The sequence below is a fragment of the Phaethon lepturus genome, unplaced genomic scaffold (genome assembly GCF_000687285.1).
Source record: "Phaethon lepturus isolate BGI_N335 unplaced genomic scaffold, ASM68728v1 scaffold3472, whole genome shotgun sequence".
Lineage (NCBI taxonomy): Eukaryota > Metazoa > Chordata > Aves > Phaethontiformes > Phaethontidae > Phaethon > Phaethon lepturus.
Window position 1 is genome coordinate 28,848 of NW_010522501.1, and position 19,444 is coordinate 48,291.

The window sequence follows — 19,444 nt, forward strand, 5'->3', positions numbered from 1 at the left end:
ACCAGTTTTCTCATGCTGGGCCTCCATTTGCTGCATCTTCTGTGTCAGCTCCTGCTCTCTTTGCTGGGCCTGAAGGGCTCGGGCCTTTGCTTCATTGCTAATGCTGTGCTGAATGCTCTCTTTCTCCAATCTAGAAAAAACCCAAACACAAGCAAGTAGGAAAAAAAGAAAAATAAAAACCATATACTGAACGTGATAAATTAAAAAGGCAGAGCGGAACATTCAATTAATAATAAAAAAAAAGAGCTGGCCAAGCTTTTCACATTAAGCATTCCCCTCCCACTTCAGGTTATACAAACTGACCTTTCTCTTACAATGTCAAACAATCTCCAGTGACTAGCAGAATATGGATTAAAAATATGATCTATTTCCTGAGTGAAGATAAGCCTTTCAGATAAAAATACAATTTTATTTTTAAAAATTTTAAACATGACTTCTTTTTCATAAGGAAGTTCCCCAACATCCACTTTGCATTGAACAGATTATTTGCATTTTCTTCTAAGTGCTATTTGTTAATTCTGCAATGAAACTTATGGACCTGACCCCAAGATGGACTGGTTCCCAGTGAACCAGCAGGAGATAAGTCAATGGGAGCGATTGCCACAGTGCTCATAATACAGCTACTTTGAAAGCTTAATGAGTTTTCTTAAGCAAACAAGTTTTAACTATTAATTTATGTAAATGGGAGCTGAATGAAACCATTACAATAGAGAAGACTGTTAGCACCACACTGGTCCAGCCCCTTGTGGTTCTGCTCAGTGGGGGGGTTGTACAGGAAGGTCTAAAGCCCACTATTACTATTGAAGTATGCAGGCAAGAGAGCAATTTACTTGACCAGATATGCAAGATGGGGCAATCTACTCCTGAGGCAAAACAAATGCTAGACTACCACACTCCATTGAAGCATTTTATTTAATGCAAGCCAAGCAAAAAGAGCATGGAAAATAAAACCCCAAAAAGATATATGCATATAAATTAGAAAAGGTCCTAAACTGCAAATTCATATCTATACTTTCCCAAAGGTCGTGAATATTTATCTGGTGCACACTAGGATCCAGATTTAAAATTTCAGTGAGTTCACCCATACAAGGACTGACTTCTACATTTCAAATTACATACATGCACGCACTTTTCTACTGAAACAACATGTAATAGCTTGGGATAGGTTCCAGTAATGTCTTATAAACATGTTGTTTTATTCGAAGGATAACACCTATTTCAAGGGACTACAAAACAGAACATGGGCATAGATCATGTAAGGATAAAGCCACATCTCATGTGGTTGCTGCACTTAACCTTTGGATTGGTGCCTAATAACCCATCCGAGATATTGCAATATCTCAGCATGTCACACACAATGTTAAATCTTCTCTCTTAAATTTACCCCAAAGCAATACAAATGGTGGGTCACATTACACTAATTCCTGGTCCTGATGTTGCAAGCCCTACCTTAGGCAAAATTCCCTTTGAAATCACAGGCAGTTTTTTCTGAGGTAAGACCGAGAATAATTTGACACAGAGAATACGTTCCGATAGCAAGAATATTATAGCATTAAGGAAACAAAGCACATTATTCAAGGAAATTTCATACACTGAACTGCACTTTATCACATCATTCTCAGAATTACGCTGTAACCATATTGAGGCTATCCTAAAGAGTGATGCTTACATCATTTCCTAAGTGTAAGCTCCAAATACGGAAAGCATTACTATGAAAAATCTTTCTGTATTTGCCAGGAACCAGTCTATTTAAACCTCTTTCCTGCTTCCAAATGTCTTTTTACCTTCAGTTGTCATGAGCACTGGATTGCTCAAAAAAATGCACCAGCACCTAACACACCCCACAGACACTTTCTGCTAAAGAAAGTGGCAGTAGCACAGTATTTTATTTAATAGTGTCTCATGTGAGATGGCTGTGTGCAGTTGGGTGCTGTGGTGTCATCTGGCACACAGCTGGCTGGCTAGCATTCTGCTGGGGGTAGCCTTCAGCATGCATCAAGCTGCACAGCTCAAGCTACCAAGGCAAGCATGTAAAGGTCCATTCCTCATTGCTAGGGTCCCTCTCCCATCAAACACATGCTAACAGGCAAGTTCAAAATAAATAGAGACTCTACTGCCACCAGAAACACTCTCTTGCTAAGGCGACCCATCCAAAAAAGCCACTCACCTGTGCTACTTACTGTATAGAGCAAACCAGCAGGAGCTCAGAAACCATGGATGCATGGTGAGTTCCCTACGGCTGAAGTGTATATGGGGTGAGTGAAAACAGATGAGTTTATACAGTGGATAAAAGCTCAACTATAAAACTAGGAAAACACAGGTAAGTTACACAGAATGGTTGCTGACTAGTCTCAATCTAGAAAATTTTGCGATTAAGACACATCCAGTGCCACATAAATATTTGAGGTGCCTAGAGCTGCTGAGGGAAAAAAAAAAATCCCCCCCCCCTCAAATTGCAGCCAAAGCTGTCTAAATTGAGTGGCAAGTCTTTCACCCATACCTTGAGTTGACACCTTCCCTGCTCTCTAAGTTCAATCTCTCTGGCCTCCTACAGAAAAATTCCCCAACACAGAGAAAAAAGAACAAAACAAAGACCCAAAACAAACAAACAAAAAATAAAAACCACAAAACATGCACAAAACATGCAGAAGGCGGCCCAAGAGATTTCAAGAACTATCAGTAACATTCCTAAAAACGAACAGTCAATAATGCAGGAGTTTTAGAAGGTTTGACACTGGCTGCTTTATTTGCAATTACTCTGAATTGTGAAAGAAGGGGAGCTTGATTTAAGAAAAAGAAAAGCTGCGGACTGTAGACAGAAGGAAACAGTTATACCCCTCCATCATTAGTGTGAAGATGTCAGAAGTTTCCTCCTACAAAAACTTCAGAATTTCTCATATTGACTAAAGGAAAGCACAGAGACAATGTAAAGCAAAGCAACAACAGCCTAATTTTGATGACAGAGGTAAGATCTGAATCAGAAATGACAACTAAAGATTAATTGTAGCAGAACTTTTGAAAGCATCATTTATAGGTATCAAAAAAAAGGAACAGAGTAGTTAAACTTCAGCAGCCTGGTCTATGCTCAAATGCAAACACTGAATCAAAAATGGAGACAGTAGCAAAAATTATAGTTCTTTCACATAGCGTCCATTGTAAAACACTAAATGCATGCCTACCTGATAATAATTCTAGATTTGGCCATAACACTGATCAGTTGTACTACAGCAGAAGCACTGAACTCAGTGTCACAAAACTGAGAGTCACACAAGTCAGAAGTAACCAAAGACTCATTCGCACAGAAGCAAGCTCAAGCTCTCCTTAAGCCCCGTTCTGAAGTGCAAGTTTGCAACTGTGATTTTAGTTCTAAAAACTGATCGGTTTGAGCCTGACTTATCGCTGTCAAGAGCAGCCTACTTGGGCAACTTGCTCATATATCTCAATGAACTGGCGATCTGCTTGCAGTGACTGAAAGCTATGCTTTCTAAATATTCTTGACAAAACAAAAGGCACAGTAAACTGCAGCTTATAGCACAGGAAGAACAAAATTGCCATAACTTGACAACCTTAAAAAAATCCTTGCTGAAAATGAAGTGAAAATTTACTTTGACCTCAAAGCTAACATGAAAGTATGCTGTCTGAATTTGAGCCACCAAATTTAATAATAAAAAAAAAACTTTCCTAACACTAACAGACAAAAACTGGATCACAGATCCATTTTCAATAGAAGACTGCTCTCTGCCAAATGTCTTCACAGTAAAGAAAAATGATGTAAAGCCTAGTGATGTGAAAGTCGTATTTGACATAAATAATAGCTCATGATTTTTTTCTGTAAAAGAACAAAACTTAGAGTGATAAAATTGAATTTTACAATGCAGTTCAGTAATAGGTATTTCTGCAAGAGTCTTTTTGCTTTGGTAACAGTAAAAATACAAAATGAAAAAACACAGGATGAGTCTCAATGTAGAATTAGGCCTCTGACTGGAGGTTGCCAGTAAGTCTTCTGACAAAGCAACTATGGTATGAAGCAACCATACTTCCTATATTGACTATTTGATTTTTCCATGAGATCAACATGTGGCATTTTGTAAAAACCTAATGGATCCATTAGTAAGGAATATGAACTTAATTGGACACATTAAAATACTTTAGCAATTATCTCAGTTCAGTGGCACACAAGAGGTTATCATAGCCTTACTTCTGGCATCTTAATTTCTTATTAATTACAGTTAAAAATGTAATCATACGATATTAGGACCGGTCAAGCCTAACAGTGATGCTTTTACTATGTGCCTCTGTGGTCAAGCACGGACCTCTTTCCCAGGTAACAGCTAGCCAAGGGGGCCAACACGGTGAACTACTGCACAACAAAGCCCATCAGAAGAGCAAAAGCACTCAGCTGAGGGCTCCCTCAGCTCTTCCAGAGGAAATGGGCTGCTTCTCCCAGTACTTTTGAAATTACATGTCTAGCACAAGCTTCTACATACCAAATGGAAGAACGGTTTTGGGAAGGTACCCAAGCACTTAATTCCCAGAACCTTTAGCAAAATCTGGCCTGTGGGCACAGAAATCAGTTAGAACACTTTTGAAAATATGACTTGAAAGCCTATGTGTACTAGGAGCTCTGAAGATTTTGGCCAATAGCTTTGGGTACAAAGGCCCAGCAATATTTTACGCAAAAAACTTTGCAAGCCTTCCATGATACAGGTCTAGTAGACTGTCCATTACAAGCAGTTTTCTGAACCACCTTCTCATAGGTTGCATTCTTATTTCAGCTACAAGTGTCAAGGGAAGACTGGAAAAAATCAGAGTACATCCTTGCTCTTCTCTTAGGATACAGGGAAAAAAACCCACAAAACCCAACACACCGCAACATTCACAGTAAAAATAATTGAATCAAATTTGAAATAAGAGGTCATAATACCTACCCTATTCTGTAAGGGGAAATGTAAGAAAAATGTTTGCAGTCTCTTACTTTGCTATCTGAAAGCATTCAAATACCATAATGATAAAGGTCATAAAAGAACGTATATAGAATAAGATCATATTTTGGGTCAGAACACTTCACAAATTTCTTCCTTCTGTCCTCCACATGTATCTTCATAAGTACATCCTACATGGAAGGATAAGGGCTCAGTTTTTTTCAGGTCAGCAGACAACCCTAAAAGTTGGTCTGCAAATATGAAAAGAAAAATACATTTTACCAAGAAGTCATTCTCCCCAGGAATGGTCTTAAAACATTTTCTCCATTACTATAAAACTCCTAAAACTGCTTTCAGACCTGCCTTTCAATTTAGCAGCACTGCAGTATCCTATTCAGCTACCTAAAATGGAAAACCTGTTTACAGAGTTTTATCTTATGCTATCTGAAATCTTAGTATTCTCAAACATTTAGGTAAGAAAATACATCACAGTAAGACCCCAAATTCTGCAAGTAAATAAGTAAATACTGGTTTTACATGTAGCTATAATTCAAAATTATTAATTTCCACACCTTCTAAATTAACAGAGCTCTAGAACATGTACCTTGCTCATATGTTTGGATCAAGTCAATAGTAAGACTCAGGGTGACAAGATATCTCACTTTGCCTTAAGTCAGGCTTCTAGGAACCTTTTGTTTAGCATTGATTGTTTTGATTATCTTCCTTTGTAAGGCCTACATATTTTCATCTAATATGTCCTTGTTAATATCTAGGATTCCTATGACTGAGGACATAAATGGACAGTGCTTCCTCGTTTCCTCTTTTATAAAACTTTGTACATTTTTTGCCATCCAATTTTTTGTAATAAAGGTTTTGATTTTTTCAGCGCGTGTGTAAATCTGCCACAGCATGTTTGGACTGGCTGGGGTTTATGGTTCTTGGTGCTTTTACAGGGCAGAAGGAGAGACATGAAATTAATGTTCTTAAGGAAAAAAAAACACCAAACAAAAAAAGATGCACACGTGCATGCTTGTACAAGAATTATGTAGAAATGCCTTTTAAAAGCATCACAATCAGGTCATTTCTTTAAACCTCTCCAAGGAGCTGAAAAATTGCCCTTCCTGTATCCCATTGTGGGAATTACCCACTGAGCTGCTCTTTAGTCTGTTTTCGGGAGCTGACCGGATGCCGATTCTGGAGCCGGCTGCCAGGTCTTCTCAGCAGAAAGCTCAAGTTTCTGGAAACTGCCCCAGCCAGCACACTGTGTTTGGTGAGCTTCAGTACAATCTACATTTGCATGGTCAAATTTTGCAAATTATTAATTTAATTGGTAGAATTGGAAAACTGCGTCATTGTTACGGATCCATGTCATCCTGTTTGTGAGAATTGGGAATTATTAAAAAAAAAAATCTTAATTTTTCTTTTTATAGTGTAAGATGCCTAGTTACATTAGTTGAAAGATAAAGAGAGTTTCTTAAAATAATGAAATGTCAGAGTTTTCTTCTCATAACCATGTGAAGCAGAACCTACAAGCAATTAGAAAAGTTATGTAAAGGTCAAGCATTCAGATTGATTCAGCTCTTTAGATATGGATCTGGAAGGCTAGAAGATGCTATTGAAATAACTTTAAAGTAGAAATACCTTTAACATATGTTAGTGAAGCAACCAAACAAAACTTTCTACTACCCTACTTGAGATAAAAGACTGGAAAAAACAACTCTGCCAGGCTGCTACTACTACTTCACAAAAACACCTTAAAATACAAGAAACACTTTTGAGGGAGAGAACAAGAAAAGATTAAGCTCTGTCCACATTTCCAACTTCGTCAAGAGACTAACTACAATTATTTGACAAGTTAGCTTAAAACTATTTTCCCCACAATGCAAATAACTACCCAACTGTATCTCCATCCCCAGAATCCAAAAAATGTCAACTTGTTACACTACATCCTATTTTTTGCTGAGAAATTCAATTTTGCTGAAACAGAATATATATATATAGTGCATATGATTTTCTTGCTCCCACTGAACTTTTTTTCCTTCTTCCTCTACTTAGAACACAGCTACAACATTAGAACTACCTTGTAACTTTTATATAAATTTGTACTCTATGTAATACTAGGAGGTCTACAGAAGCAATAAAATGCGAAGTCTAAAACTTCCACTTTGCCCTTTACACTTTACCTGATGCATTATGGCCGTGCATGAAGAGACTCCTTCCCTATTTTTGAGTACTTGCCGTACCTGAAAACTACTTCAAAATTACCACTAACTGGAGATATGGATGGGCATGAGAAAGATGAAAAGTCGTAAGGGCACAGGAACAAAGAGACACATAGTGTCATGCCTATGAAGTTTATACAACATTAAGAAGCCTGAATATAGATAACTTGAGTATATACATAACTGGTGTATATTCCATCACTACTTCTATCTACTAAATCTATTAACAAAATGAAAGGATTGGATTTCTTACTCACTTTAAATTCAGCATAAAAGAAAGAATTTGCAAACACCTAGCCTATAAAATGATTTTATTCTTTTGGTGTTATGCCTTCAAAAGATATATACAGAAAACTACTGGTTCCGCAATGTAGACAATAACTACTTTTCAATCTGTATAGTTCTCTGTATATTACGACTAACTGCCCTCTATTTCATTGTTAGAGAAGAAAAGTGTCTCTAACAGTATTTATCATCTCATATTAGGTCAAATACACTGACTTAGAACCAAAATCTAATTTTTCTGGCACATATATAAGCCTTGCCAGCCAGATACGTACCTTGTAAGTAAAGGCCCATCCTGCAGTGGTTATTACTACCAGATTGTGAACTATTTGGTTGGTAAGTCCCAACAGAAACAGACAATTAAGTACAGAATAGAAGTTGCATGGTAAGATGCAACATGAGAAGAAATGTTTTTTGTGAAGTCTTAGTACGTAGCCCTAAGCACTTCACAGTACTGCGCCCCTTTCTCTGGAATTTTCTATCTTTTTTCCACAAGCCACTTTTACAAATGGCTGTGTTGAAATGTTTGCTTACGATAGAAGATTTTTACATGCATTTACTCTGTATACACAAAATTATTTAAATTACAGTCTCTATATTTATATTAACAGAATAATTTTCTTGACTTATGGTGATTTTTCAATTTGGCACCAGCAGTCTCTTACGATGCAGCTTCAGGACAGATTTAAGCCAGTCTAAGGCGACATTGCCAGTACAAGGTGCGGTCCCTCTTTTCATCCTCTTATAGTTAGCACTCATGCAACTTATTCTCCAAGAGCAAATGATTCTTTTTGAAACTGATTAGCTCCCTAAACTACCTGACCATATGGGTGCCTGTCTTCCAAGTGTCAGCACAAGCAAGGGCCTGGCAATATGTGGTCAGACATAGCCACATATTACCACTCCAGGGATTTGCCTTTTCAGCAGCAGCATAGACTTAGACCAGCTTCAAACAATTGTAACTCTGTACTCAAAGGCTCAGCTTGCTAATAAGGTAAACCCAGCCGTCAAGCTCCTAATACTGAATCAAAAAATGATGCAGCTAAATGATGCAGCTACCTGATCTGCTATGAACTCACTCTGCCAATTTAAATTTGTTCAAAAAACCAATGTTTTTGGTACGTTAACTTTGTACCAGCAAGCTTTATGCTGAATCAGGTATCATCTGTCCCCCTGCAGCTGGCATAAAGTCAGCATAAACACTGCATTGCATGCTCTAGCTAATTCAAAAGGAAAGTGACTGTGTGCTCACACCTGATCCGGCTCAGATCAGCACAGCTGAATGATCCAGTAGATCACAGATGCACTATGAATGGCTGCTGAACAGTCACCTACATTTTTCACAGACAATAGGTTTGGACACACAACCCGCAGTTGCCTATTACCATAGGCCTGATACTTTGAAGTTGTTAACTGTCCCCAACTATTGCTGAAGTTGAGAAGAACTGAGGAACAGTTCTCTCTGCCTCCAAAGGACCAAGCCTCACATGAACAGCTTGGGAAGAAGCAGAACAATTTGACAGAACAAAGCGTTCTTCAGGATGACAATGTGAAAGATAATATTTGATTGTGAGGGAATTTGATCAAGGGTAAGCTAGACTTCTCCACCAACCTACAGCAAGATACCACATATTCCAGCAAACTGACAAACTTGTAACCAAAAGCAAGAAAGATGAGAAATACTGTGCTAACATTACATTGTACTTGACTGTTGTTGATTTGCTTAAATATTACAGAGACATCCCAGTAAAAGACATGCTTATCTACTCACATATCACAGGAGCTATATATGAACAGGTAAGTTAAAAAAAAAAAAATCCAGCCTTATATACCTTTTATTGGTTTGGTCAACTGTGGCACAATTTTTGTATTATCCTGATTGTAACTGTCTGCACATTAGTATTAAACATAATGGACAGGCAGTATAGGAGTTGAGGGGTTTGGTTTGGTTTTTTTTTTTGGTCAGGTTATAAATCTCTCTTCTTTATGCTGTCAAGAGTAAAGAAGAAATGTATTTCAATAGCAACTTTAAAACAAAACTCACAAATTACTACCATTATGTTAAGTGCTAGATATCCCACTGTGCAGTTTTGCTTTGTGAATTTTTACCTTCTTCCATGCACACTTTTAGCCACTGATCGCACAGCCTTTCAGTGTTTTCTGCCTTTTCCTTTAAATAAACTGGCTCTGGCTCCTTCCATCTGGTTCCCCTTCCGTCAGCAACCCTGCACCTGTTCACACCTCCTCTCCTGTTGGATTCCACTGAACATTTCCTCCTCTGCCAGGGCTATTCTGGCACTCGCAACCTTTCTGTCATTCAATCCATCTGTCAGAAGTGAACTTTGTTTACCGCAAGCTTCTGCTTTCTTCTTCAAGAAGCAAAGCCCCTCAAGGTCATTGTCAAATGAACTGTCGGTGTGGATTTAAATCCACTTCTGCTAACCGGCAGAAGATGAAGTTCTTTACAGTCCTGTATTTGTGAAGACTGGTTTGGGGTATAGGAGAAATAATACAGAAGCAAAAGAATAGATTTTAATCATCATTTGTTAACTGCAACAGCTAATGTGTTTTTCTTCATATACATGTATCTGTACCTTCTTGCAAAAAGTAGCATAATCTGAGAAAGAATTGCAGAGCTATGCAAAGAAGTGGAAAAGGCTGATAAAAATATTACAAATAAAATGATAAATGAAAGCTTTTGATTCATTTTAACATTGTGTAACAAAGATATTGACTAAAAATGCAAAGAGAAAATGGGAACAGCTGAATGAGTAAGTTTACAGTAAAACCTTAAAGCGGCCAATAGCATTCACTGTAAATTATTTCATCTGCAGCATCTTTTTTTTTAATACTTACCTACTGATGTTTCAAATGCAACATTGTAAAGCAAAAAAAAAAAAAAAAAAAAAAAAATCCTGAATACTTTTTTCTTTTTTCAAGCCTTGTAAAACACACATATGCAACTCTCTATCAAAATACTGCCTTTCACGTTGAGATAAATTCTAAAGATTCTTTGTCAGGGCTGAGACTAAATTCACATTGTCAACAGGATACATTATTTTTAGCAATTCCTGTGCCCATATTTCTTTTCAGGAATACATTCTGATAACCACAAGCTCCTGAATTATTAACTAACCTCCTCAACAGTCTCATTCTTCTAAAATAAGAAATACCTTTCAATTTCACTGCATACCTTGGATATCCTTAAAAAAAAACAAAAACAAAAACAAAAAACTTTCACCAAGCTTAAATACAGTACCAAAAAATAAAATATATATTTTAAGTTTTGTAAGCAATTATAATGAACCACGCATTTTATTACCCTTTTACCAAAAATTAATTTAAAGTAAAGCTTTCTGGGACCGAATCCAGGAGGTAATCCGATCTCATTAGCAGAAATGCAGTTATACTTATGTTAGGTCTGAATCTGACTCTAATAAAAATTGCACTGACAAATACTGCACAAGTTCAGATGAAGAATAACTTAATACTGATATATCCCTTATATGGGGATTAGTCTCTGCATTTGTTTTCTGACATTATGATCTTCTTCCATAGGAAATGACGTGCAGGTGAACCAAAAGCACTGGAATTAGGAGAGGAACTCTGGAACAAAAAGAATATGCAGCAGTGTCCCACCTAACTCCAGAGAAACTTTTATTCCCCAGTTTGCTTTAAGCCCTACAGAAGGCAACTGAACAACAAGGAGAAGCTAATCAAGAACAGTTGTTCCTATTTCTGAAAAAATGTAGTTTGACACAGACCACCAGGAATGCAGGGGCAACCATCAGTGGCACGCTATTAAGCTTGCCATGCTGCCAGCACAGCCGGGGAAGGAGGTCAGCCCTGTCAAGTAGCCGACAGCAGAGGCTGCGCTCATCTGCTCGCTCAGGACAGGCATCTCCCAGCTCAGACTTTCCCCCTGACCAATCACTGGCACAAGGGCACTGAGCAAGGGGGTGAGGAGAGCAGCCAGGCAGCCAAAGCTGGCATGTTCAGGTGATTTTTCTTCCTCCCTCCATCCACCAGCTACCTTCTATGCAGATGACAACCTACAGGCTGATGGTAGGCTGATGAACTTCAACATCAAGTTTGATAAAGTCCCCAGCTGAGGACCCTTTGGGTTCACGGTTAAATTTTTTTCTAGGCAAGAATTTCAGGAGCAGCATCTTGCACAGAAAGAAAAAAAACAACAAAAACACAAACCCCCAAAACCAAACCAACAATCACTGTGACTGCACAAAATAAATTACTTTGAATATACTTTTGAAAGCACAGGGCAGCTTTTAAAATTGTTTAAGCCCACAAATACCAAGTGCTGATAGAAAAAAGTACATTTTAGCTTATTGTAAAAACAAGCTTTCAGACGTACTTGGGAGAAAAGCCCTCAAACAAATCAAAAATAAAGATAAAAATCAGAAACATTTTTCCAGTAGCAAATTCAGCAAAAAATCCAGCAGCCTTGAATACATGTGTCTGGAAGATTTTTATGGTTTAAAAAAAAAAAAAAAAAAGAAAATCATTATCCTGTTGTCATTAGTCACACAAATAGAAAACCTAATTTGAATGAGATCAAAGTAAATATTTGATACACACACATAAACTTATTACTGTTAGTGCTGAATAATAACTGCTCAAAACAAAGACCTTATAAAGATGTTTGTTTTCTACAGCAGTTAGTCTCTTCTGTATTTCATCTGAATTCACTGCTCGCTCCAAAGTGCTTTAAGTATTGTCACTGCTCCTGAACCACACTCTACATGCAGTAGCAATTTGGCTGCCTCAACAACCTGACGCGATGTATAAAAGATGAAATGATTAGAGAAATTTGATGTGACCAGTTGCAGTTTAAATGCCATGGAGAAAAATTTAGACGAATCTAAGACTAAAATCAGAAAATGTATTATTGCCTTTTCCAGGAGAAATCTGTATTGTACGACAATAAATTAAATTGTCAACCATGTTTAAACTCTTGAAAGATGAAAAAAAGGTGATTTATAAAGACTTTCATATTCAAAATTAACATACAGTTTTGGATTTATTCTTTACTCCACTTACATTTTCTTTCTTTCCCTTTTAAACTTCATCAATGGCCTTTGCATGTTTGTACAATCATCTTAAATATGTTTAAATGATTAAATAGAAAGATATTTAAATAATTGTGCATTATCTTAACACAAAGTGTATCAGCTTCGAAATTTCTACAAGGCACTGCCAGAAGACGACAGAGCCGACTTATTTCAAATCGTTCAGTATCAGTCTTCGTAAAGCAGCATATGGTCTTAGCATGGCAGGTAAAATATTTTACCTTCTATAATAACGCAGAGCAGCTAATTTATCTACATGCTGTATAATCAGATAAACAATTTCAGCTGCACTATGAAAACCTGTAGCAAGGGAGAAATTTATCCCCCCCACCACCTTTATTGATTTTTCTGCCTATGCATTTATATAATTGCTAACAATAGAGGTTATTCTTTCTTGCATTCCCTTCTTCAGCTACCTTAAAGCAAGACCTTCTTTTCAGTTGTGGAAATATTTGCAGTTTCTACAGCTGCAGGACAAAGAACTGAGGCATTTTCACAGAGTTGCTCAGGGGAAAAGGAAGGGGCGGGGGGCGGGAAGCTCTGCAAGATTCTTTTACAAGTAAAGCAGAGTGAATGACAACTTTCAAAGCTACCACAATCATTTACTAATGTGCTGCTATACCAAATAAGTTTAATTTTTTCTGACAGCACCAAATTAGATTTATTGCAGAAACTGCTGCATAAATAGCATATGGCTATGTTATACCACCTATTTCAAATCCCTGTAATGTTTCCTCCCCTCCTTGCTCAAAATGAATAATTGAGCCAAGCTATAAACCTTCTGCAGATGAGAGATATACAAGTTCAAAAAGCAGAAGCAGAAGATTTAGATTTCTTTGTTGAAATTGTCTAAAAAAGTATCACATATCCCAATCAAACAAAACTGGGCAGTACTAGGTCAGGTCTCCCTTGCTACACTTCAGGATTTTATTTCCCCCCTTTCCTTGATAAAATTTTGTTTTCATTTCTCTTTCAAGCTGACGGTCATCAACACAGGGCATGACCTCGTAATCCTCTCACACATGACTACCTCTTACTCGCACAAGAAATCCTATTGATCTTTACTTCTTACGTGAGTAAAATTATTCATGTGACTCAAGATCAGAAGGCTCGGCCCTCCGTTCATTCCTCACAAGCTCTCATTTATGAAGAGGAAAGTGCCTCCTCTGAGCAAAAATAAAACATCAGAAAACTGGTTTCATTCATCGGAGGGGCCCAACCCTGTGGGAAGGTGCCGACCTACAGCTCTCCCCCCTTTCAAGACGAGCAAAGTTTTCTTACGGGTGTGCTGGATCAGTCCCCAGACCCACGTGCTTTTGTATTTCTGCCCATCGCCAAATTCTGCGTTCAATACGCTGCTACTACAGTAAAAGGCGAAAACATGCATCCTTATCACGCGACAGGACCGAGAGCAAAGCCCCGTATTTTTGAGGTAGCAAGGGGCACAATACACCTAGGCGGGAGGTGCTCAAAGCCCAGCGGGCCGCACGGGGAGCCCGGCGGCCAGTCCGCGCCTCCCTCTCCCTTAACCCGGGGCGAGGTCCGCCCCGAAGTTTGTGCGGTTGCCGCACGGAAAAGACGTTGCAAGGTCTTCTCTCCGGCCGACGGGCACACCACTGCACACATCGTGGAAGGCTGCGGCTACCCCGCCGCTTGCCTCTCGGTGGTCAGTCCTCCCAGCTGCCCTATCCGTTACTGTCTGATTAGCTCTGCGAAGGAGCCCCTCCCCGGCCAGCTTTCCCCGCCATCTGTTCCACACGCGATGGCTGCCGCCCAGCAGCCTCGCGCTGCCCTCCTACCTGGCACCCGGCTCCCGGCCTTACCCCAAAGTGCTAACACAGGTTCTCGCTGCTGGCAGAGTCAGGATTTCATTACTACTACTTTGACAAGTGCAGGGTTGTTTGTAATTTCTCTTTTATCCTGATTTTGATTGTACAACCACCTCCCACTGATTCAGTTTGCTTCAGTTTTGTTGCTCACAGATTTTACTCTCCACATTAATCTCCCTCTGGCATGTTACTGCATCTGTTCCCTTTTTTATTATTAATTTTCAAATTCCCACCATTTTTGACAAAAAGGAGGTAATCTACACTCTGCTTCTGCCCATTTCATTTTCTTTAATTTGGAAGATAAGTATGAAAGCGTGCCAAAGAAGTTAATTCTCCGTTAACAGTTTATTTTCTGGCATCCCGATGCCTTTGTATATGAAAAACAGATAGAAATAAATGTTGACTGATTCACAACAACATAGTTGCAACCGTCCCTAAATTTAATGAAAAGTAAACATATGAAGCAGAATCTAAAAAGTTTATTAGTTATCAGAGTTGTTTCATGTTATCACTCCTCCCTGCATTTTAAAATAATGGTTTTGTACAAGATGAACAGAATGTTAAAAAAAATCAGAAATCATTTACTGCTTACACTTCATTTCTGCTTCTCCCCTCTCCTCCCCCCAATTTAAGTGTTATTGGTCCTTTTGTCAGTCAGTCTGGAAACATAAAACATATCTCAGTCATTTAATAATAGTAACAGCATTTCTTTGAATGTTACCTCCTTTCCAGCATAGACAATGGACTCTTTCCGACGTGCTAAAATTGTTGGAAAAAGCACGACAGTAAGAGTCCTGCTAACTAATAGATCCTACTAGAAAAAAACAATAGATAATATTAAATATTAATATTGTGCAACTCCCTAGACAGCTGCATATAACCACCAAGAAGTTAGTTTACATTTTATCATTTCATGGCATAGCTTAAATAGGGAAATCAATGTATGAGGTATGCTGCAATTCTAACAAGGAATGGTGGTGACGACATACAGCTCAACACCAAAGCTTCAGTGACTAAATAATGCCACAGGAACCCGGAGGTGGAACGATAGATTTATGTGCTTTATTTATGATACATGTAATACAAATTAGCATTAATGGAGTCGTCGAAACAAGCAAGAAGTAGCGATGCAGAGTAGGAAGGCTATAGCACTGCTAAAGCCCACTGTACTCCCCAAATGCCACTTTCTTAGATATGCTGCTTTCTAGAGATCATACAATTTTCAAAAATAAGGAAGAAAAGAAATATCATATAATGGGGGGGATAAAGAATAAAGAACTACAACACACACTGACTCACTGTACTATAAACTTCTGTCCTTCAGAAGAGTGACGCGGGGATTCAGGGTAGCTTGGTGGGTCACCTGAACCTGGAAGCATGGGTTCTTCTACTGTTTAGTAATTTTTCCCTACCTACAAGTTGACATTCAATACTGCTTGCAGTGCTCCTTATAAGCAAACAAGAAAATAAAAAATTAAACTAAACTAAATTTGCATCAATTCCGCTCAATTACATCTCCCAGCAAATTTTAGATGACATTTCAGTCAAAAATATCTCGAGCCATCTACCTATCTCTGTGCCTGAGAAAATACATGATGGCATAGAAAAAGCTGAATTTTGAAATTCAGTGGTTCCCTTGCTTCTTCAGGGTTATTTAACTGCTTTGGCATATGCAAACAGAAACTACATTGAACTACAACTGAAACAAAGAATAACTTGAGATTTGTTTTGAAACAAGAAGCGGAAAGATTGTTAATGATGATTCCCTTACACAAGAATAGTGAAAAATTTTATTAAATTAGATGACATACAAAGATGTGGGCAAGTTGTTAACATCTTGCATCTTTTATGTGATCTTTTCCACTCGCATACTGACATGATTTTTAACAATTTTTCTTTCATGAAGTAAGAACAATAGATCTGTATGTTTTCTACTCTCAGAAGAATGGATTCAGGTAAGCTTCATTAGCAAGACCCAATCTTGCCAAAGTAATGGCAATTTAACTTTGACTTCAGAAGTAATTTCCTAAGATTCTCCTACTACAGTAACTCTAATACTAATAAACACAAAGCTGAAACTAGGTTAAAAAAAAATTAAATACTTTAAACAAGCATGGTCAGTCTCACAGCATGGCGACATCTGCAAAGTTACATGACTGACAATCAAAACTACACAGCAAAAGTTCTGTATTTTTCCCAGTCATTTGAAGACATACAAGTTAGAATTACTAACTAGATTCAATACCAGGAAATGCATGTTAATAGCACAGATTTCTAAGCGCCATATTGCTCCAGGAAGAAAGGTGACAGGAAAAGGCAAATTTAAACTCTGTGGCAATGGTTTAGAATAGCTAATTGTAACCTTTTTCTTGATTTTTAACAAGTACATTTTGTTAACTTAGAAGCTGTTTAGTTGGTAATCAATCAACGGTGTCTGAAAACTAGGATGCAGCAAAAGAAGTGGGACTCCTGAAGAAGAGTGCAGTTCTGCAGAGCACTTACTTTTTCTCATTAAGACATAGACTGCATGCTCTTTCTCATTTAATCCATTCAAATAATATTTAACATCTAATTTTCATACATTAAACCCCAAAGTTCTCTTACGCACTTTATTATTCCATTGGTTTATAATATAAAAACTTAGAATCAGTGAATAACATACCAATTCATACAAAACAAAGAATTCTTTCTGTATCTCCTCAGCTACCTGTCATTTTTGCCAGAACAACCCAGATAGGTCATGCAAGGCAACAAGAAAGACTACCCATAACCGCGTAACAGCAGTATAGGCCCCCCTCAAGCCCAGCGTTGTGAGAAGACTTGGAGTGGACCAGCTGGTCCTCTCCTGAAAAGAGGGAAATCAGCAAGATGAGGCCAAGGCCAGAATACCCAAGAGATGCACTAAATCAGTGCAATTTCTGCAGCAACCTCCCACAGGCAGGACTCTAGAGCTTAAAATCTGTTTTCTTTGGCAAGTGCCACGGTGAATGAGTCCATAACCCCCATAGGATTGCTACTACCACTACCCTTCAAGTGAGTATTTTCACTGGCACAGCTGCCATTTGAGGTGAAGGGAATAAAGAATGAAAGAAGGCAGACCGTAAGCGAATAAGGTTCACATGCAACAACTATGGATGTTCCAGTCCATTAAAAACATGCTGAGTTAAAAATGCAAAACTAATGTCACTACAGACATGTAACATTTATACCTTCACTAATACAGAAAACCTGTTCTGACAGGAATTGATCTGAGAGGAAGAAAAAGAGTACAGGCTAAGGAAAAGTTTCATTTCAGTAGGGGATCTTTTCCTCTGCGACCCAGGGAAAACAGGCGATTAAGCAAGAACATCTCTAAATGCTGCCCTACCAATCTAAGTACGCAGGGCAAGAGATAATAGTTAGGAGCAATGAATCTCTCATTCCCCCCCTACCCCCCTTCACCCTCACAGCAACATCACCTAATGTATTTCTGGAAAGCAGACAGACATTTTAAAGGACACAAAAACCTACAAAGAACAAAGTGTTATAGAATTTGGGGAATATCAAGGAGAAAGATTTGAACCTATTTCCCATGCTTCAATGTATACATTTTTCCAGCAATTAGATGTCACCATAGAAAACATTTCACTACTTAGAAAACTACTTCTAAGCAGAGGCCATAACATGAACACAAAGTAGAAAAAAAATGGAGACTAGGACATTGCAGAAGAGTGGCTGCACTAGGTCAGACAAAGAAGCCTTGGCAGTCCAGCATTTGTCTCAAAAAACAGACACCTGTGAAAGTGTATGAGAACAGGTCCAGCACAGAGCATTACTTGCCCAAAATACCATTCCCAGCCTCCAGTGATTTGCATCTCAGAAAATTCCTGAGTCACAGACCACAGATTGAAAAGCTAACTGAATCATCTGTATGTGAGGTATCCAGCTTTAAGTACCTCGCTATGTAAATGTAGGCAATAGTCCTCAGCTTTTACAAGTTGAGTATTTTCACAAAAAACCAAACAAAAAATTAGCTAGTCAGATTTCCTCCAACATATCCAGAGCTTTATTGCATACGATCAGACTTTTGGTAAAAGGAGCATGGTAAGCCATTTGGTTAACTATCACAACAAATCATTATTAACAAAGTTCTGCTAAATCCAAACTTTAGATATCTTAACAACTCACCCAAAACTTTTTTCAAGTTCATTAACCTCTAGCATATTTTTTCTCTAAATACAGGCTGTTCGAGTGGTACTTTCTTCCATCTGTTAAACAACCGTGCTCTGAATTACACAAAAACATAGCTGAATAAAAAAGCGATTCATTGAATTTAATACTTTAGGCAAGGCTCTATTTTATTTTCAGTTACTCAATGGCAGAATTCTCACAAAGCCCAAAGAGTAGAAGACTTGGATAAACACGCAGACTTCTCTTAAATAATAAAAATGTGAGGGTTTTTTCCCTGCCATGTAAAATTTAAACTAACAACTTTTTTTCCTTAAGGATTGAGTAAAAGCTGCCAGATTTATTTCTGGATGTTGACTCTTGGAGGCAATCAGGGTACAGAACAAAACAAAACCCTGCAAACAGTCAGACAACAGCATTATCTGTGGCAAAAGGAAAAATTCCTGCAGTTACCAAAACCCAAGCTGCAATGAATAATTGGCATGTTAACTTTCAGTGTTTTCTAGAAATGTGTAATGAATAGTACAGTAAATGGCTTTGGGAGCTATATCCAAGGATAGAATAAGCTTGGGCAAAGTCTCTAATCACACAGTGTTTGCATTGTACCACATCTCCACTGAGCAAGTGACTTAAACACCCTCCTCACATACTTGAGTTTACCTCCTATTCATAGACAGTAATATTACCTTTTGATTGTTTAATCTTCAGTGAAGCTTAACATGATTATGTTAATTTATACATTCCTGGTCATTCTGCTGCAGAAAGTTCAGGTTATTAATCTGAAAAGTCCTATGCTTAAAGGTGCTGTTATACATTACAGTCTCAAATAACATTTGAAATGTCTTTGTCCTACCAAACACAGCAACAACAAAAAGAACGTAGCTGCACTGTTCCCTGCTCTTCTTCCTTCCCAAAAGCATGCTACCTCATCA

At 38.1% G+C, this 19,444-nt stretch overlaps 1 protein-coding gene across 1 annotated transcript in view; it reads right to left on the reverse strand.

Annotated features, from left to right (window-relative positions):
* Positions 1 to 19,444, reverse strand: part of SDCCAG8 (serologically defined colon cancer antigen 8) — a gene marked incomplete at its 5' end in the record, with an annotated part of 65,562 nt that overhangs the window by 9,154 nt on the left and 36,964 nt on the right. Inside the window, one exon of the mRNA XM_010281818.1 lies at positions 3 to 130. Coding sequence (XP_010280120.1) covers positions 3 to 130 — 128 coding nt within the window. The remainder of the gene's footprint in view (positions 1 to 2; positions 131 to 19,444) is intronic.